This window comes from Podarcis pityusensis, assembly GCF_964106645.2.
Source record: "Podarcis pityusensis genome assembly, chromosome: 10".
NCBI lineage: Eukaryota > Metazoa > Chordata > Lepidosauria > Squamata > Lacertidae > Podarcis > Podarcis pityusensis.
Window position 1 is genome coordinate 9,076,892 of NC_138035.1, and position 21,252 is coordinate 9,098,143.

Sequence of the window (21,252 nt, forward strand, 5' to 3'; positions counted from 1 at the left end):
TTGTGTATATACAGACACACAAATCACAGATTGCTGCAGAAACGTGGAAAACTGAATTGAAGATTGCGGAACTTAGAAACTGAGAGACTTGAAACTGCCCCACGTCCTTCCAGACAAAGTTGTCCGCCTTCCCACTTTACTTTCGTTCAGCATAGACGCTTTTTGCAGTTGAACTTCTGCAAAATAGACAGCAAAAGCCGAGCATTGGTTTTGCAAATGCATTTTAATTATGCAGTAAGGGAGTTGCTAGGGTCAAATCAAATTGGCAGCGGTTTTCACATTTCTGTATGAGAAGCATAAACAGTGTCTGTGGCGAGTGTCCCCACGCTCCTTTTAAAAATTGTGAAGTTGAGCGTTGGAGCTTTCCAAGTGCAATGCCTCCTGAATCCAGATACGTGTTGAATTTTGTTGTGGTCACTCAGAGAAGTAGAGGAGGAGTTTGGATTTGATATCCCGCTTTATCACTACCCTAAGGAGTCTCAAAGCAGCTAACAATCTCCTTTCCCTTCCTCCCCCACAACAAACACTCTGTGAGGTGAGTGGGGCTGAGAGACTTCAGAGAAGTGTGACTGGCCCAAGGTCACCCAGCAGCTGCATGTGGAGGAGCGGGGACGCGAATCCGGTTCACCAGGTTACGAATCTACCGCTCTTAACCACTACACCACACTGTAGAGAGGGAAGAAGCATTTTGCAAATGCTTAGAGCTGGGGTGGGAAGCCACTTTCAGCCCAACATTCAGTTCATGCTCTTCACGCCACTGGTGGGCGGGGTCAGAAGCAAACGTGGGAGGAGCAATTAAGGTAAATTTTGCCTTTGTGTAGTAGGCTAGTTTCAACATGTACTCATCCACAACTCCTCCATCCTCCATCCAGGCAGGCCAAAACACAAGGCCAGAGGGTGGAAAGGAGGGCGAACAGGAGTATGGCTTGGGGAGAGTCCTGAGGGCCAGATAGAAAGGTCTGGAGGGCCACATTCGCTCCCTAGGCCTGAGGTTCCCCACACCAGCTCAGAGGTGTTTTTTCTTGAAACACAAGCCCTGGATCAGAGGAAGCCTTGGGCAGACTCACTTTTGCAGACTGAGAGCCAACAAGTCTGACCACAGTCACCCTCCTTCCTTCTCTCTCGTGGTTGCCCCCATGTCTCCTGGTGGGGAAGGTCACCTGTGATTCTCTCTCTCCACAGAGTGGAGGCAGGCGAGCGGAGCCAGGATGATCCTTCAAGACGAGGACCTCACAACGAAGATCGAGAATGACTGGAAAAGGCTCAATACCCTCGCTCACTATCAGGTAATCTGGAATCTTTGCTGTTCTTACCCCTTGAATTCCAGGGACCAGGTTGGCTTCATCACAAAAACAATTAAAGCAAATGCATCATTAGCCCTCTCCCTAATGTTTACTAGTTTACCAGATGTAGGTGTGATGGCCTGGGACTCTGGCTCAGACTCGGAACCAGAGGAGTCTCAGTCCGCACCGGATCCTTTGCCTCAGGCGGCATCTGAACCCAGTCTAGAGCCTGATTCTGAAGAGTCCCAGTCCGCACAGGTCCCCCTGCAATAAGCACCAGCTGGACCGAGTCAGGGGCCTGAGCCTGCCCTGGCTCCAGATGTGGGGATGACCTCGTTGCCTCCAGCTGGGCCATCACTTACAGCTGCTCCATTACCAGTTGGGTCAGGGGAGGCTGAGGCGGCCTCTGGGTCTAGTAACCCACCGACATCTCCCGAGCTGCAGAGACTAAGATCTGAGAGAAGGAGAGACCTGAGTACTCACAGGAGGAGTGCTCGCCTTCGGGCAAGACAGGGAGGTGAGTCACCGGGGGATCAGGACCGGCCGTTACCCCGACAAAAAGGCTGTCGGACCCTGCCCCAGGTTGCGAGAGCAACATTGCTGTTTGCTAGAACCTGCCTGAGACCCTATGCCTGACCTAGCCTGGTTTCCTGCCTCATGCCCTGCCTTAGCCCTGTCAGACTGACTCCTTGCGGAATCCTTGGATTTAGGACCGGACCTGGACCACGTTGCCCAGATTAACCCCCGGGCCCAGCACAGTAGGGAGGGAGTTTGTTCTTCAAACTTTACGAAAGAGCTGGGTCAGAAGAATGACAAGTCGTTCCTTCTCAGCCATCAAGTGGGTGCCTCTCCCTGTCTTCCTTGACAGCCGTCTCCGTCACCTGGTGACATTCAATCAGAAATATCCAGCTTGGGAGAGAAAACCGTTCCCCCAACTCCTTTCTTTATTCCAGCACACGCGCCCTGCATCGCCTTCACTCCCCCTGTGATGGCATCGGATGAAATGTCAGGCCACAGATTAGAAACAGATTGGAAGCGGAGATGAGATAATGAGGAGGACAGCAGTTAATTCCATTCAGGCAGGGGAAGGAGATTGATGCTTTCGGTCCTGAAGGGAAATGCCACAACTCCCCAGAGGACCCTGCATGCTAACTAACAGGGCAAGGGAGGGGGCTAGGAACGCAGGATACTGTGCCTTCGTTCGCAACAATGGCAGATGGAGGCAAGTCGCTTATTCACCGAAGAATGGATGCTTTTGAATTATGGGGCTGGAGGAGACTCTTGAGAGTGCCATGGACTGCAAGAAGATCAAACCTATCCATTCTGAAGGAAATCAGCCCTGAGTGCTCATTGGAAGGACAGATCCTGAAGCTGAGGCTCCAAGACTTTGGCCACCTCATGAGAAGAGAAGACTCCCTGGAAAAGACCCTGATGTTGGGAAAGATGGAGGGCACAAGGAGAAGGGGACGACAGAGGATGAGATGGTTGGACAGTGTTCTCGAAGCTACCAGCATGAGTTTGACCAAACTATGGGAGGCAGTGGAAGACAGGAGTGCCTGGCATGCTCTGGTCCAGGGGGTCACAAACAGTTGGACACGACTAAACAACAACAAGTCTCCTCTACAGAAGCTGAGAGGGAGATCTATGGGTGGAAGAGGCGGTCCAAGGGTGGAAATGGAGGTCCATTTCTTCTTGCCCCAGCATGGAAACGTCCTCTGATGTTTCTCTGGCAGTTCTCCACTGACAGTGGGCTTGAAAGCAAGCCGTGCTGCAGCCAGGCAGGGCTAGATAGCATGGTACCCACCAAATGTTGTTGCCTTACAGAACTCAGCATCCTCAGCCATTGGCTGTGGTAAGAGGTGTTCAGCAGTGGAACAGAGGTGGCAGGCAGAGATTTTAAAACAGAAGTCGAATGGCCATACGTCAGGGATTAGTTAGCTGTGATTCCTGCATTGGATGTAGTTGGACTCAGTGACCCTCGGGGTCCTTTTCAACCTTACAGTCCTGTGATTCTGATATTTCCTGAATGACTGGCTCATACCTCAGGGAAAGCCTTCTTAAACCAAAGCACTTCCAGTAGATACCTAAACATCATGATGCAGGGTGCTGTTTGCAAAGGCAACCGGAGAGGAGCTTCATCCAGATCAGAAGCACATCCCTGTCTGCTTCCCCCACCTTCAAATGGCTATTTTAACCACACTTTTCAAACAACAACAACAACACCACACATTAATTTTAGGTTATATTTTAGTGACTAAGTTTTAATTTATATATTTTTAACCGTTGCTGTATCTGTATTGTCCCTGTTATACCTAATTGCAAATTCAAATGTATCCCTGTTGTGTTTTATGACTTCCTGGATATTGTATGTGGGCTGGAACTGGTCTGTGACCGAAATAATAAATAATAATAACAACATACATTCCTTGTAACAAGTAGTGTGGACAAACGTCTGTGTCTAGGGCTGCCTCAGGATTGCACAGGATTCTTCCAGAAACATTTCCTTAGTTCGATCAGGAGGCTGGAGTGGAAGATCTGTTAGATCTACTCAGTCCCAGCCTTCCAACTTTACAACTGAGAACTTGAAGGGATTGAATCGCAGAAGGCAGGCAAGCCTGAAAGCCACAAGAGGCTTTTTAGCAAAAGGCTATTAGTGTGCAGATCTTATACCACCAATTGGATAGCCACCAATGTTTCAGTGGGACACTGTTGACCCTCCTCCCTTCATGCGAGGACGAGAAGACTAACTTGCAGGTGTTAAAAGCCACCTTTCTGGGCTCCATGAAGAGCTGGCTAATTAGCATCTCAGAGATGCTTTGAAGATGAAGGCACTCTGTGTTAAGTGCTAATTATTGTTCTTGCTGGTAGAAGAGCTGGCGGCTCTTCCCCAGGTCCTCCCCCTCTCTCTTTCTTCTCGGAATTACGCATTCTTCAAAGATGTTCCTGGCGCATCTCAGTATTCTGTATTGTTCTGCCTGCTTTTTGAAGAGAGGCTCTGAGAGGGCATCAATCAGGAGCTGGAAGGCTTCCCATCTTTTGGAGAGCTTTCCGCTCTTCTGGGCTTCAGGTGGCCTCTTGTGGCCCACAGTCCCAGAGACCTCCAGCCGTAAATCCTTCCTCAAAAGTGCAGAGTACCTCAGGGCCTGTTCAAGACTTCGTTCTTCACCATGCTTACCTCTGACCTCCTGCCGGCTGAGTCACTGCTGCATCCCAGGAGGTTGACGTGGTGCAAAAATGCTGGCAAGAGCACCAAATTGGCTCCGCTGGTGCGTTTGCACCATGCTGACCTCACTGCCATTTCCCCTTCTCTCTCCCAATAAAAGCTGGCTATATGTGTTGTGTAGCCTGTGGCCGAGATAGGGAACTTCCCTAGGAACATAGCCTTATACAGAGGTAGACTATTGGTCCATCTAGCTCAGTACTGTCTACACTGACTGGCAGTGACTCTCCAGAGTTTTGGATTGGGATCTTTCCCAGAACTGGAGAAAGCTTTTGAAGCTCCTGAACGACCGACCAGGAAGGAGAGAACATGCCAGTCAGGCATGTGTCTCTACCAGGGTCCTACATGAGTGTAGGATGATTCTAACATTCCCCCTCCTCTTCTTCTATTATCTCCCAGCTTTGTCCTTCTTCTGTCTCAGAGCCATGACCTTCTGCAAACCAGTTGTAAATCTGTCCTGTCCCCCTCCTCTTGGGAAGGTTCAGGAGGAGTGGGTGCTGGTCTCCACCATTCCTCTTCAGTCCAGTCCCTGAAACTATGGCTCTTTCCCTCTTTAGGTGCCCGATGGATCCGTAGTGGCTCTGGTGTCCAAGCAGGTGACAGCCTACAATGCTGTCAACAATTCCACCGTCTCCAGGACCTCTGCTAGCAAGTATGGTAAGAGCCTGGGCACCCTGACGACAATGGGGGTGGAGAGGGAAGGGAGTCCAAGCCAGGGTGTAACGCTCACATCCTGGTCTTCCTCATGATAGGGATACGGGTGGCGCTGTGGTCTAAACCACTGAGCCTCTTGGGCTTGCCTATCAGAAGGTCGGTGGTTCAAATCCCTGCAATGGGGTGGGCTCCCATTGCTCTGTCCCAGTTCCTGCCAACCCAGCAGTTCAAAAGCACACCAGTGCAAGTAGATAAATAGGTACTGCTGTGGCAGGAAGGTAAATGGCGTTTCCGTGCACTCTGGTTTCTGTCATGGTGTCCTGTTGCACCAGAAGCGGTTTAGTCCTGCTGGCCACATGACCTGGAAAGCTGTCTGCGGACAAACACTGGCTCCCTTGGCCTGAAAGCGAGATGAGTGCCGCAACCCCATAGTCACCTTTGGCTGGACTTAATTGTCCAGGGATCCTTGTCCTTTACCTTTACCCTATTCCTCATGATATGCCACAAAGCTCCAAAACAACTATCACTGCACAACCTCAAATTGCCAACATGTGGTTGAATTTCACCCAAAAACAGTGGCAGTCTGGAATTGCCCTATCAAGTCCTGCACTTAACCTCGCTGAAGTCGGTGGGATTCACCTCTGGGTTGCACTGGGTTTTTATGCCATCATTTGGAGAGGTGGAGATATTTGTGAGAAGAAGAAGGAAGATTTCACACCCCTTTACTGTGCATGCTTTCCCCAAGTATCTGTTTTGCACTCCTGACTCTTCCCTGATGGGGGTGGAAGGGCTAAAAAGAAAGGAAAGGAAATGGTAGCACCACCTTCTCATACAACCCACCTTAGGTCAGGTCATGACCCAGCAGATGAAGACCAATAACTTAAGCTCTGTCCACGATGCTCCAGGATGCTCCTGGCAGTAATTAATACAGCTTGCAACTCATTAGTGCATTTTCCAAGATAGATCTTGCCCTCCATGGTGACCTCTGATCTTAGCTCATGGCAGATGACAATTTGGTCCCACTTTTTGCATTAACCTTATAAAGTGTGGTGTTCCCCATTCAGCGTCATGATTTGCATATCCTTCTAAAATCTACAAGAGCAGCAGTCAAAATCACACTCGGGGAATTTGAGCACCAAGCATAGCTGTCAACCGTCTCTTATTTGGCGGGAAAGTCCCTTATCCCAGTGCCATGTCTCGCTGCTGTCCCTTAATGATGATGTCCCTTAAATTTCCCGGGTTTCAAAGGAAGCAGCTCCTCTCCATCCCACCCTGCCAGCCAGGGAGGAGGGAGGCTCCAACTGTGTTGCTTAGCTGTGTTGCTCACCCAATAAGGGGTCTAAGAACGACTGGGGGGTGGAGCTTGCATGCCTTGTGCCGATCAAATTGGCCGCGTTGCCTGGAGACTCACCTTTGCTCAGCACTTCCCAGCGGAGAGGTGACGGTGGTTTCCCTTGCGGCATCCCCTTTGCCGGGTTGCTGCACTGTGGGAACCACCGCTTGAGGATTCATTTGGCTGCTGGCTGGGCTTCCTGCCTTTGGCTCGGAGGGGCTCAGAAGTTGAACATACCTGTGCTGGGAAAATCCCTTATTTTGGCTGCTGATCCCTTATTTTCGAGGCTGCTGGTCCCTTATTTTCAAATCTGTAAGTTGACAGCTATGGCACCAAGCCAGAATAGTAGGCTCAAAAACCCAGTGTGGTTAAGAGATGATTGTCTGTGTTCACGTGAACAGATACATAGCCAACTCTAGCTAAAGAGCTTCAGGGGAGTGGGGGCGGAACCTGATATGGTAGAAGAGAAAGGCAGTCTTGCATACTGTGTATCAGTTTCCCCCCAACCTGGTGCATTCCACATGTTTTGGACCACAGTTCCCAGCCAGCTTTCTAAACATGTATGTTTGTCTAAACCAGAGTTTCCCAAACTTTGGTCTCCAGCTGTTTATGGACTACAACTCCCATCATCCCTAGCTAGAAGGACCAATGGCCATGGAGGATGGGAATTGTAGTCCAAAAACAACTGGAGATCCAAGTCTGGGAGACACAGCTCTAAACAAAAATGTTCTTAACAGGCGCCAAAAAGAATACAGCGAAGGCACCGGCCTCGGGTCAATAGGCAGGGAGTTCCGAAGTATACATGCTGCCATACTAAATGGCCAGTTCCTTACAAATGCGGAACACATATTATCTGGCCCTGTAGCAATGCCAGTTCCGCCGATCTAATCAGTTGATTTGGCATATATGGGGTAAGGCGATCTCACAGGAGAACAGGCCCCAGAACTGGTTGCCCAGCTTGTCCTTGAAGAAAACATCCTGAAACTATGGGATTTCGCCCTTTCAGAAAACATGATCCGCTACACAGGCAGCCCAGACAGCTTGCGCTCCCGGACGCCCATGATCACACCCGACCTGGAGAGTGGAGTCAAGATGTGGCATCTGGTCAAGAACCACGAGCATGGAGATCAGAAGGAGGGCGACCGAGGGAGCAAGATGGTGTCAGAGATCTACCTGACCAGGCTGCTAGCCACCAAGGTATGGAAGGGTTGTGGGGATCGGGGAATAATTTGGTGGAGAAGGCTTTGGAGGACAGAAGGTACCAGTACTCTTGGGATCTTAGAATCATAGAATTTGGAAGTCCAATCCCCTGCAATGCAGGAATATTTTGTCCAACGTAGGGCTCGAACCCTTGTCTTGGCAGGTAAGAGATGAGAGGATGATTTTGTGGCTGGGTTTACCTCTTCATCTGAAGTGTTTCCTGCTATTCAGAAGGTACCCAGACTTCACCCCTTTAAATGCAACAGTTAATATTCACAAGCACTGCAAATATATCTAAAGTCTATGCATATATTCTAGTACCTATGGTTGCCAGTCTTCATATTCCATTTGCAGACATTTTCGTAATGCAGAGTTGGGCCTGGTGCCAGAAGACAGATCCCTCTAGACCACATCCTTGGGGATCCTGCCTTCGTCCATTCTGTGGACATCACCAAGCTAGTGTAGATGTCACTTGAAAAATGTAAGGCAATCTAGCCTGCCACACCTCCAGAAGGGTGGGGATTCCAGAGTTCTGGCATTGTTTATAGGGCAAGGTGAATGTCAGTCACAAATCATTTGGGCCTTCTGAAGGGAAAGCGTCAACATGGCTTCCGAGAAGAGTCTTAGCAACCAGGGAGACTTATTTAAATATGCCTACTTTTTTTAAAAAAAATAACATATTTACAGACCCTCCAACTGTCCCTATTTTCTCGGGACGTGCCTGATTTAGAGACGCTGTCCCGGTTTCTGTTTTTGAATGTCCTACTTTTCCTTAGGATGTCCCTTTTTTCATGTTGCTGGGCACATATTTAAATGTTTTTGTGAAAGTGCTAAAATCCTGCGATTTTAGCAAGAATACTTGTAGCAAGAAGTTGGAAATGTGAAACAACACCAACAATAACAGATTGGCAAGCACTTATGATAGAGTATCTCCAACTAGCAAAGCTGACGGGAAAAGTCAGGGGAGCCTTAAATCAGAAAGTATATGGAGAATGCAAAATATTTAAGGAATATATAAGATTATACTGTAAAAATGATACCGTCCTAGCAGAACTGGAATGATACTTGTGTACAATAAATGAATGAAATAAACATTCTAGCAGAACGTATGAAAAAAGATATAAAATTAAACTGTGCGATAAAATCATGACAAGAGGAAAAGTATAATGAGAACGATTGGAAGTTTCATGCAGAAAACTTTATTGGATAAGACATGATGTTGGATAAACATTTGGTCTTTCTTTATCATTTCTCTTTTCCTTTTTTTATTTGTCTTCTTAAATCTTTTCTTGCCTTTTTTGTTGTGACGAATCTTTCCCCCTCTGTTTTTGTACTTAATTCTGTTATACTTACCTTCGTTGTGTGATTGTATTTTAAAACAATAAAGATTTATATAAAGAAAGAAAGAGCTAAAATCCAGGCAAAGAATGGATATGTCAACGGTGTCGGGCAAATGTCCTCCGGTTCTGGAAAGCTCCCCCTGAGTCATATCTTTTTATTTCTTTACATATATATATATATATATATATATATATAATAAATTTTATTTGTATTTTCCACACAACAGCAACAAGATGAAAAATATCGAGAAATAACAATACACAAAAACCAACATTCGAAAAACTAAAAAAGCAACAACTAAAAAAACCCCCAACAAATCCATATCTTACAAGTTAATAATATAGTTTTTTTTAGTGTTTATATTATTAACCCCCTGAGTCATTTAACTGTGTGCTGCACAGACTTCCCATCTTCCAGGAGTCTGTGTGACCCTGAACAAGCTGAAATCTGCCTGAGGAACACCCTCATAATGTATCCTGTTGTCTGGAGTGCAATAACCATTCTCTCCCTCCTCTAATGTTTGGGGGGGGGTGATCAGGAGGAGCGTTTAGCGGAGGAGGAGAGAGATGGAGAGAGTTCTCCCGCGGACTGGTTGACAGGGGAAACAGCCTCTCTGCCGAAGTGCTGGCCTGTACGAAGGTGCAGGCAGGCGAACGAGCCTGCGGTGAGCACTCAATCTGTCACCGCGCTCAGCGTTTCATGGGAGATGATTTGCCTGACAGCTCTATAACTCTCTGCAGTTGACTTTCAGCCCGAGAATGCCACGGACGGTGCTTTAACACTTGATGCCTTCCGTGTGGCAACACCTCCTTGTCGCTCAGCGCCGGCACTTTGTTATTTACACAGAATTGGTTTTGCCGACAACTTCGCAGCGCTGCGCGGAAGCAGGGCAGGCAGAAGGGGCTCCCCAGCGGCGCTGCGTTAGGAAAGGAAAATGGATCGTCGTGAGGCAAGCTTAGGGATGGAGGTTAGGGGTTGGTAGGGTCTAAATTTTGCATCAAGAGGAGCAGGTGGGTGAAGGAAGATGAACTCAGCCTACTTGCGGACATCCAATGGAACGTTGTAAAACCCAGGACACACCAAAGAAATTAGTTCTTCTCATGCATAGTTAAACATAACCATTCTGGCTAGTAGCCATTGAATTTGCTTAACCCTCCCATTCCTAAGGAAGTCAGGTTATCCTCCACCAGGGCCAGGGCCTTCTCAGTGATGGCTCCAACCTGGTGGAATGCTCTGTCCCATGAGACCAGGGCCCTGCAGGATTTAACTTCCTTTTGCAGGGCCTGTAAGACAGAGCTATTCCGCCTGGCTTTCAATTTGAACTTAGCCTGATCTTTTATTCCCCTTCCTTCCCTCCCCCTCCCCTTTCTATGAAGATTCCCCGCTCTGGGATCCCACAGCTAATTCTCCCCTGGTCTCCTCGCTGGCCCAAATAGGACTAATTTAGCCAGCTAGCCCTGGTGATCATCTAATGTTTATTGGATGGATTTCCCCCCTAAATTGATTTTTGAATTCTGAATTTATTGTTATTCACGTTTTATACTGTATTTTATGCTGTTTCTTTGTTGCATCAATTGTTTTAAATTTGTTGTTATCCGCCCTGAGCCCAGTTTTCTGAACCGGGAAGGGCGGGGTTTAAATAAAAATTTATTATTATTACTATTATTATTATTCCCTCACCTCATAAACAAATGGGGCAAACATGTAATAAATGGATCTTGCTGTCCCCATCACCTCTAATTTGACTCTCAAAATGAGACCCTTGTTGTCTGGACAACATGCAAATTTATGTAAACTTATTTGAGCAAAATTGAATGGTGGAATGCCCTCCCATAATATGTCAAGGAGATAACTAACTCTACAACCTTTAGAAGACATCTGAAGGCAGCCCCCTATAGGGAAGTTTTTTTAAATGTTTAATGTTTTATTATGTTTTTATCTATGTTCTAAGCCACCCAGAGTGGCTGGGGCGACCCAGTCAGATAATAATGATAATAATAATAAACCAGAACAAAGCCTTTAAACACCTGACAATTCTAGCCACCGACGGGACAAAGATTTTGATAAATCTTCATGGACAAGAAAGGGACCCAGTTTTGAAAAACACACACACAAACACAAACACAGCCTACAATGTGTATTACTCACCCAATTGTCTAGCTCAGCTGGTTAGTGTGTACAAAACAAAAAAATTCCTTCCAGTAGCACCTTAAAGACCAACTAAGTTAGTTCTTGGTATGAGCTTTCGTGTGCAAGCACACTTCTTCAGATACACTGAAACAGAAGTTGCCAGATCCTTCTATATAGTGAGAAGGTGGGGAGGGGTATTACTCAGAAGGGTGGTGGGAATGGGTGATTGGCAGATAGCTGAGATGAGCCTGTTGACGACTCTTAACGACTGCAATAGGTCTTACAGGAAAAAGCAAGGGGTGAGAAGGTGAGAAATGGCTTTGTCATGTATAATGAGATAAGAATCCAATGTCTTTGTTCAGGCCAGGTCTCTCCATGGTTTTAAGTTTGGTAATGAGTTGTAATTCAGCAGCTTCTCTTTCCAGTCTATTTCTGAAATTCCTTTGTAGTAAAACAGCTACTTTGAGATCTTGTATAGAATGTCCTGGGAGATTGAAGTGTTCTCCTACTGGTTTCTCTGTCTTGTGATTCTTGATGTCAGATTTGTGTCCGTTTATTCTTTGGCGTAAGGTTTGGCCTGTTTGTCCAATATAGAGAGCTGAAGGACACTGTTGGCATTTGATGGCATACACAATGTTAGACGATGAGCAATTAAACAGTCCCGAGATGGTATGTGTGATGTTGTTGGGGCCAGTAATGGTGTTGTCCGGGTGTATGTGGCAGCAAAGTTGGCATCTGGGTTTATTGCAGGCTCTGGTGCCAGTGTCCGTGTTAGGTCTGGTTGTAGTATTATTGTGGGTTAGTGTGTGGTGCTGATAATGTCAAGGTTGAAAGTTTGATCCCTGTAAGGGACACCTGCACATTCCTGCATTGCAGGGGGTTGGACTAGATGATCGTCAGGGTCCCTTCCAACTCTACAACTCTTATCTTCCTAGATCATTTCACTGGTTTGGGAGGCATGTAGCTAGAATCAGTTCCACAGGCTGGAATGCTGCTCAACAGGGAATCTGACAACTTTGGCAGTTGTGCATTCCGGAGTGAAAACATTTTGTGATATTTGAAGTGATGTCATAGACCTAGCCTATTCACATATTGGTTTAGAATCCTTTTGTCCTCCAGTGATGGACCTGCTTACCACCTGCAACACCACACTGAGAGCCAGTGTGGTGTAGTGGTTAAGAGCGGCGGACTCGTAATCTGGTGAACCGGGTTCGCTTCCCCGCTCCTCCACATGCAGCTGCTGGGTGACCTTGGGCCCCTCACACTTTTCTGAAGTCTCTCAGCCCCACTCACCTCACAGAGTGTTTGTTGTGGGGGAGGAAGGGAAAGGAGAATGTTAGCTGCTTTGAGACTCCTTAAGGGGAGTGATAAAGCGGGATATCAAATCCAAACTCTTCTTCTACTCTTCTTCTTCCTCCTTTTGCTCTCCTCCTACCAGGGCACTTTACAGAAGTTTGTGGATGACCTCTTTGAGACCATCTTCAGCACAGCGCATCGTGGGAGTGCCCTGCCCCTGGCCATCAAATACATGTTCGACTTCTTGGACGAGCAAGCAGACAAGCACAACATCCACGATCCTCACGTGCGGCACACTTGGAAAAGCAACTGGTGAGTGGAACATCGTCATAGAATCATAGGGTGGGAATGGACCCCAATGGTCATCTATTCCAACCCCTTGCAATGCAGGGGTCAGAGCTAAATAATCTCTAACAGCTGGCCATCCAACCTCTACTGCAAAGCCTCCAATGAAGGAGAACCATCCGTTCCACTGTTGAACAGTTCTTACCATCAAAAAACTCTTCCTAATGTTTAGTCAGAATCTCCTTTCTTGTAACTTGAATCCACTGGTTCAGGTCCTACTTTCCAGAGCAGGAGACAACAAGCTTGTTCCCTCTTCCATGTGACAGCCCTTGAGATATCTGAAGATGGCTACTCTGTCTCCTCTAAGTCGCCTGTTCTCCAGGCTAAACATCCCCAACTCCTTCAACCGTTCCTCATCAGGCTTGGTTTCCAGACCCTTGCTCATCTTGGTTGCCCTCCTCTGCACACCTTCCAGCTTGTCAATATCCTTCTTAAATTGTGCCACCCAGAACTGAACACAGTGTTTTCAGGTGGTGAAATAGACTCGGAGTCTAGAGTGGATTTCATGCTCTTTATTCAGCTCATAGTGGTGAGGAGGAATGGAAGTTCCCCCAGAATGTCTGCTTTATATACATTATTTACACAATGGGCCCCACGTGATTGGCTAATTCCGGGATTCACCTGTAGGTCAATCAGGTTGCAGATTCACTTCCACCTGGAGCTGGATCGGGTGGCTCCTGTGGACCAATCAGACTGCTGCATTCTGGACCCTATTGTTCTAGGACCAATCAGACTGCTGCCTTTTGGATTCTATTCAACTCAGTACATAACAGGTGGGGTCTGACCAAGGCAGAATAGAATGGTACTATCACTTCCCTTGATCTGGACACAAGGCTTCCCCACCACTCCACATATGTGCCCCACTCCCTCCCTAAAGAACAAGTTGGTTGAATGCCACCCAAGAAACCCCCTCAGTTGTTTTTTTTAAAAATGTGATATGCAAGGGGGCATGGTTAGCACCAAGAAGGGTGTCTGATGGAGCCCACAGCTGCCTCTTTGTGGACCCCAGCTCTAGGCTGCTGCTATATTGCGTGGCAAGTCCCCCCCCCCCAGTGGAAATAATGACACAATTATTAAGGTTAATGGGCTAAATAAGGCCATTTGGTTACATCACCTGTAACCAACTTTATTGGTTACAGGTGATGAGCGGTATTGGCTTAGGCATTGGTCCTAACCAACTATATCCAACTTCAGCCCATCTACTTAAAGTCCGGGAAGGGTTAACCACCAGTAGGGGGAGGGCTTGATGCACATCAACTAGGAACTCCCCTGGGGTCACCAATTGGGGGCGTGCCTTAGGCCCTCACCTCCCCAGGCTTCGGACAGGGCCACGCCCCCCAGAATCCTTTATCAGACTACCCTTCAACATGCGGGGCAGGCGATGGCGCTACGTCCCCTCTTCCATCTACAGAACTATACCAATGCCTAACCGCCAATACCAAGAAAGTTGTGACGATTTGCTACGAGGTAGACGAAAACCAATTTGCCAAGTGCAAAGATTCCTACCAGGCCCCTCAACAGCGACCAACCAAGGTCCATAGCAAGGTCAAGGAACTTAGAGGGTGGGGAAAACCGGAACAGCTGGCAGGCAGCAAAGAGGGAGATCCCCAGCCACGTCCTGCCTTAAATAGGGCAGGCCACGCCCCCAGAGCCAGCCAATTGGCTGGCCAGGGGGTGATGCGGCCGGGAATCCCCCCAATCGTGCGGGGGCCCGTGAAGCCCACAACCCCACCTCCTCTGTTGGGTGGAAGTGGCTTTCCATGGAACAGGAGCCGCACGCAAAGATCAGCAGAGAGGGAGGCTCCCTTTCTCACTGTGCCAGTCTGCTAGGAAGTGTCGCAACCTTCTCTGCAACAATCCGAAAGACACTGGCATGTCTTGAGATGCAGGCAAGTGAGCCAGAGGCGCTCTGAAGCATCTCCTCCATGCTGACTGGCAGGCTGTCGGCATTGTACACACAAAAATAAATAAATAAACAAGAGAAACTCCAGGCAACCAAAGAAGCTTTCAGCTAATGAAACATTAGCATATTATTAACATCATCTGTGGCACTAATCTAAGTCTGATTGAAGCCACTCAGACTAAATGAGCAGGAGGTTTATTTAAGGGGGGGGGGGAGAAGAAGGTGGGGCGGCTTGAGAAACGAGGGGAAAAATGATCTCTCTTCTCAGTCAGATTCAAATGATTCCAAGTTGGCTTCCCTTGGCTTCATTCTTCCAAGCCACTGCTCTACATATCTTCTGCTACCAGATGCTGGGAGAATTCCCTCGACTCAAGGAAGATTCGGTAATAAGTCAGGATTCAAGTGCAATCGACAGAAATAGCCAGGATTTTGTTAGGGAAAGAATCGTGTTATCTGGCAGTTCATGGATCATGTATCAAACACGGTTCTTACATATGGAGGACGTGGGTCCTTTGAAGGTAGCTGGACAGGTTTGGAACAGGAAGAAATTTTGAAGCAGTCATCATTCCTGTTTAGCTTCAAATGGGGTGCATTGACTACAAGGCTGGCAAAGGAGCAGCGCCATTGTTCTTTTTATGTAATTCAATATTACTCTGATATAATTATCATCAGCATCTCGTTTCATGGCAGCTCAGGGCTGCATACATGGGGATTATCCCATTACAGCCAGACAACGAGCTGTTTTAGCATTTGAATGCGCATCTAAATGCACATTTCTAAACGTGCTTCCTCAAAATATGGGCTTTCAATGCATTTTTATACTTGCTTGCTTGCTGCTGAGCTAAGAACTTGCAACAAAATGTTCTGTAGGTGTGAAGTTTGGCAGGCAACTGTTCATCCAGAAAATGTCCTAGCTGGCTTCTGTTGGAAGTGTGCACCATTGGAGGGTAAAGTCAAGCCATTGCAGAGTTAGAGCGCTTGCTATGACTGCAGAGATCCCTACAGGAGAAACATGTTTTCTTGCAGCTGGGGCAGATGAAAGCGCCCAGTTCTTCTTTCTGTGCTCCGTCCAGAGGTCATATCTTCTCTGATCACTACTATGGATGCATGAACTGACTGTCTGTCTCCAGACACTGTGGTCATTTGCAAGAATCCCCACATTTTTATTTTGTATTGCAATTTTCAATTTACTCATGCAGTATTCCCCATGTCTGCTCACTAGTGCACTCTGCCAGTCGTGCACAAGTGGCTTCCATGCCACAGAGCACCTTCAGCCAGTTAAGGCTGATTGGAACTGATAGGAATTGTGGTCCAGGGCATTTGGAGAATACCAGAATGGTGAAATCTGGGCTAGGGAAATGGTAACCTCTTAAAGAATTTCACTAGCTGATAGTCCATTTGTGGGCTAACTAAAAATGCTGGTGTTGATCATCTTCAAAGCCTTGAACGGCTTGTGAAGGGGCATCTTTCAGACCAGCCAAGGAGACTCTGCTTAACAGCCCACCATTAATATCCATCAGGTTGGTGCCAATGGGATGCGGGTGGTGCTGTGGGTTAAACCACAGAGCCTAGGACTTGCCAATCAGAAGGTTGGCAGTTCGAATCCCCGCAACGGGGTGAGCTCCTGTTTCTCTGTCCCTGCTCCTGCCAACCTAGCAGTTCGAAAGCACGTCAAAGTGCAAGTAGATAAATAAGTAACACTCCGGCGGGAAGGTAAACGGCGTTTCCGTGCCCTGCTCTGGCTTGCCAGAAGCGGCTTAGTCATGCTGGCCACATGACCCGGAAGCTGTACGCTGGCTCCCTTGGCCAGTAAAGCGAGGTGAGCGCTGCAACCCCAGAGTCGGTCACGGCTGGACCTAATGGTCAGGGCTCCCTTTACCTTGGTGCCAAATATATCCCTTTGTTTTCCTTTGGACCACATCAGCAAGGCTGAGAGCAGGGTCTTGTTGTCTGGGCAGTCCAGGACCTCCATACACACTGCCCAGGCTTGCACCCTGGAGAGGCCACTTCAGGGCTGCAAATCCACCCCTCACTCCTCCACTGTCCCTCCCATTTGTAGTTTCTCTCCCTACAAATCTCCCCATGCATTTGCCTTAAGAGGACAATATGAGACTGGGAACCCCATGGCTTGTGCTTATAATGTATGGTTGTGCCTAAGCTGGGAGCAGTGGTGTAGTAGCACAGCTCCGGGACTCTTTTTCAGAGCGGGAGCAGTGATGTAACCTTCCAGAACACCAGGCCATTCTTGCAAGTGAATGAGGTCACAATGCAAGTGAATGAGGTCATCATGAGGCTTTCAAGTGTGGTTCTGGTAGATTAACATAAGGTTCGTCTACACCTTCACTTGTCCCATGCTAGAAAGCATGGGTCCATGTGGTTTTCCTCTTGACCTGGGCTTTCTGGGCATGGATCTGATCAGTTTTCCCCTTGCCCCACTCCTTCCCCAAGGAAAACTCTTGGGAACAAGTGGGGAACATCAGGGCAAGAGGAATTGTGGATAAGCCTCAAGTAAGAGAATAAGGAGAATAATCAGAGACTAGATACCTCTATCCTCTGAAGGGATTCAGACTTCCTGCCAGCAGTTTAAGCTGCAACAGTTCTTTGTAAGAAGTTTGAATTTCTAATTAAAGCAAACGGTTGCAATTCCGTTGGCTGAAGACTTTTTGTTAACACTCGAAAGTGTTTTACAAGGTGAACGTATACAGCGGGAAGTAAACAAATTCCTCTTCCTTCCTTCCTTCCTTCCCTCTTTCTTTCCCGAAGCTTGCCGCTAAGGTTTTGGGTGAACATGATCAAGAACCCGCAGTTTGTCTTCGACATCCACAAGAACAGCATCACCGACGCTTGCCTCTCGGTGGTAGCACAAACCTTCATGGACTCCTGTTCGACCTCAGAGCACCGCTTGGGCAAGGATTCCCCCTCGAATAAGCTCCTCTATGCCAAGGATATCCCCAGCTACAAGAACTGGGTGGAAAGGTATGTCCCACCCTTTCTTGCAACACTAGAACTCAGGGCTGTCCGGTCATAGAATTGTAGAGCTGGAAGAGACCCCTCAAGGTCATCTAGTCCAATGCCCTGCTATGTAAGAGGTTAGTAATAGGTTCAGTTAGAAAAATGTATGTTTCTGCATAAATTAATTTTCGGAATTCAGTGATGTCATGGTGATCATTGGCTAAGATGGTTTCTGAAGGACATGACCATTATTTGTTTGTTGGTACCCTGCCCACCTGACTGGGTTGCCCCAGTTGATGGTGATGTTATAAATTTACAGACCTACATTGGCTCCCAGTATGTTTCCGAGCACAAATCAAAGTGTTGGTGCTGATCTTTAAAGCCCTAAACGGCCTCGGTCCAGTATATCTGAAGGAGCATCTCCACCCCCATCATTCAGCCCGGACACTGAGGTCCAGTGCCGAGGGCCTTCTGGCGGTTCCCTCACTGCGAGAAGCCAAGTTACAGGGAACCAGGCAGAGGGCCTTCTCAGTAGTGGCACCCGCCCTGTGGAACGCCCTCTCACCAGATGTCACAGAGAAAAATAGCTACCAGTCTTTTAGAAGACATCTGAAAGCAGCCCTGTTTAGGGAAGCTTTTAATGTTTGATGTTCTATCACATTTTTATTATTAGTATTCTGTTGGGAGCTGCCCAGAGTGGCTGGGGAAACCTAGGCAGATGGGTGGGGTATAAATAGTAAATTATTAATTATTATTATTATTATTATTATTATTATTATTATTATTATTATCTCCTCAGGGCTATTATTATTAGCTCCTCTGGAGTGATGGTCACCAACCTAGACGGCTTTAAAAGAGGATTAGACAAATTCATAGCGGAGAGGACTATTGAGTACAATAGTCCCAGCCCCAGGAAATTGCAGGAAGGGAAAGTGATCTGTTGCTATCAGCCAAGCGTTTCGCCTTGCTCCCCTTTCAGCAAAGCCCTCCCCTTATATATCAGAAGTAGTGGATGGAGCATATGTACGCATCAGCTGGCACCTCCCCACAGCAAATTTGCAGGGCAGAGCGGAACGCTATAATAGCATTGTGCGATTTCATTGGGCAGTAATAATACTTTTGAATCTTTGGTGTGCTCCAGATAAGTTATCTCGATAATCCTTGCAACAGCCCCAAATGTTATAGGCCGGTATCGTTTATTATCCCCCATGCTGTGGAGGAGGGGCTAAGCCTGAGAGGGTACTTAAGTCCATCTAGTGGGTTCATGCCTGAGATTAGGTGGAATTGAATGAAGGATTTCCTAGCTCACAGCTCTTAGCAGATGCAATGGTGCCCTGTGCTTAAGGAGAGGGAAGAGAAATGGGCATCTGTCAGCTTCGCCTCACTTCTGCCACCAGCTTTGCTTCAGAAATGAAAGGAAGGGGCTCCCAGCACAGGAGGCGAGGGCCAGGTTAGTCTCCTCCACCAAAGTGATCCTGGGGCTGGACTGACTCCATGATGAGGAAAAGCTATGTCAGGGAATGGTCTGAATCAGAGGATTGGGGAATGCATTCTCAGACAGATCAGCTCCTCTTTGAAGAGGAGGGGGGAGATCCCCCCCCCCATTTCCAGCGGTTTCAGGAGTAGAGAGCAACCCAGACACTGAGTAGCTTTGACAGGAGTTGCCTAGTTATGAGATAATGGAAAGCGAAACAGGAGGGAGGGAACAGCCAGCAGAGATGTCATTAGAGAGTGTGGGGAACCCTCCCTCCCCAAGAACTAGGAGGTCCGTCTGTATTAGAGAACATAGAATGCAAGAGGAGGCGGAACTTCCTGTGGGCACCCAGGATGTTGCTGGAGACGGAAGGGGGAGGGTTTAGAGTAGCCAACTCTAAATGTGGAGAGATGCTGATTTTTGCTTGCAACCAGATGACTGAATCCAAAAGACTATAAAATATAAACTGCTTGTTAATTATTGTATGTGTGGTGTAGTGGTTAAGAGCAGTGGACTCGATTCTGGTGAACTGGGTTCGCTTCCCCACTCCTCCACATGCAGCTGCTGGGTGACCTTGGGCCAGTCACACTTCTTTGAAGTCTCTCAGCCCCACTCACCTCACAGAGTGTTTGTTGTGGGGGAGGAAGGGAAAGGAGAATGTTAGCCGCTTTGAGACTCCTTCGGGTAGTGATAAAGCGGGGTATCAAATCCAAATCCATGTTTCCGAAGGGAGGGGAGGACAAGGATTTCCCTAGCAAACCCTCCCCACCAAAAAAAACACCCCTCACCATTAAAAGTATCTTGGATAGGTTTGTTAAGGACAATTATTTGCTCTTGTGGAATGATAAAAAAATCTGTGACATACTTTCGGTTCTAGGTAACCCCTGCAGAAGTAACAAATGCTGTTTGCCTTTGTTCAGGTGAATGTAACCTGAGTTTGCAAACTCAGCTGTGAACCACTTCTGCCTCTTTCCCTATGCTTGTTTCCCTCTGGTACTTAGAAGAAGAAGAACTTGGGTGCAGTATGAAAACTAGGCCATAATTAAGCAAGGTAGCTCTAGAGAGGCCCCTCGGTTGCTAAGAAACCGCCTTTGCAGAAATCGATGTCTCCGGCCGCTCCTAAAAATAATTATCTGGTCAAATCGGAACCCAGCGGGGCTGCTGGGCTGAGAAGAATTGCCTTTAATATTGACTACAACATGGAAGTCTTTAGCTGCCTTGGGCCTCCTCCCACCGGCAAATGAGTTTGCCTGCGCCCAGGAAAGGAGCAGGCAGCACTTTCTGCACACAGGAGAGAATTTAAGAATTTGTATTGTAACGGACAAAGGTAGCAGTGCAGCGCCTGCTACTTAACCTGCGAGGGCCTCCCCCCTTGGGCAGTGGTTGTGCCAGCAAAATCAGGGACAAAAGAGGCCGGTGGAGCCTAATAGGCTTGCATTTTTCTTTTGAAAAACTGCAGCGAAATGTAAAGTGCATTCTAACGGGATAGGAATGCTCAGCAGCAGCAACAGCAACACATCTTAAGTATTTCTCTAGTTCTATATTCTGGGACAAAACTTCAGGCACATTCCCTTCAGCATGGCAATGAAAGCCATAAGTAGGTCATATGGTTGCTTTGCTGTGCTTACTTAAATCAGACATGGGGGACCTTTTTTTCAGGTTCCCTGTGTTCCCTTTTGGGCAACCTTCTGAGCCGCAGACCAGTGGCAGGTGAGGCCAGAGGCAAAGGGGGTGGAGGAATTAATGCAAAACTCGCCTCTGTACAGTTGGCTGGTTTCTACATACATTCACACACAGCTTGCTCCATCTAAATGAGCAAGAGGCATGTTCGATCCAGGCAAAATAAACAGGGAAGGGATGCAGCGAAGGTCCAATGAGGAGTGCGAAGAGAGTCCTGAGAGCTAGATATAGCAGCTTGGGGGTCTTGAGCTTCCTCCCCCTGATTTCAATGTTTTGGTTTGTATTCAGCCAAGTTCTACTCAGAGCAAACTCTGGATGTACCTAAGTTAGTCATGTCCTGCAACTTCAGTGGGTCTAGTCTGAGAAGGACTAGCACTAGCTACAACCTTTCATCTCTGGATCCATGACTGAAAGCTCTTGTTCTTTGGAGCAGGGTGAGGC

The 21,252-nt window shown here is 47.6% G+C and overlaps 1 protein-coding gene across 4 annotated transcripts in view; it reads left to right on the forward strand.

Moving 5' to 3' along the window:
• Nucleotides 1-21,252, forward strand: part of PLXNA4 (plexin A4) — a 609,453-nt gene that overhangs the window by 569,545 nt on the left and 18,656 nt on the right. For all 4 annotated transcript variants that reach the window (XM_081022606.1, XM_081022607.1, XM_081022608.1 and 1 more), the window contains 5 exons: nt 1,183-1,286; nt 5,061-5,160; nt 7,497-7,687; nt 12,600-12,769; nt 17,469-17,681. In XM_081022606.1, the coding sequence (XP_080878732.1) occupies nt 1,183-1,286; nt 5,061-5,160; nt 7,497-7,687; nt 12,600-12,769; nt 17,469-17,681 (778 nt within the window). The remainder of the gene's footprint in view (nt 1-1,182; nt 1,287-5,060; nt 5,161-7,496; nt 7,688-12,599; nt 12,770-17,468; nt 17,682-21,252) is intronic.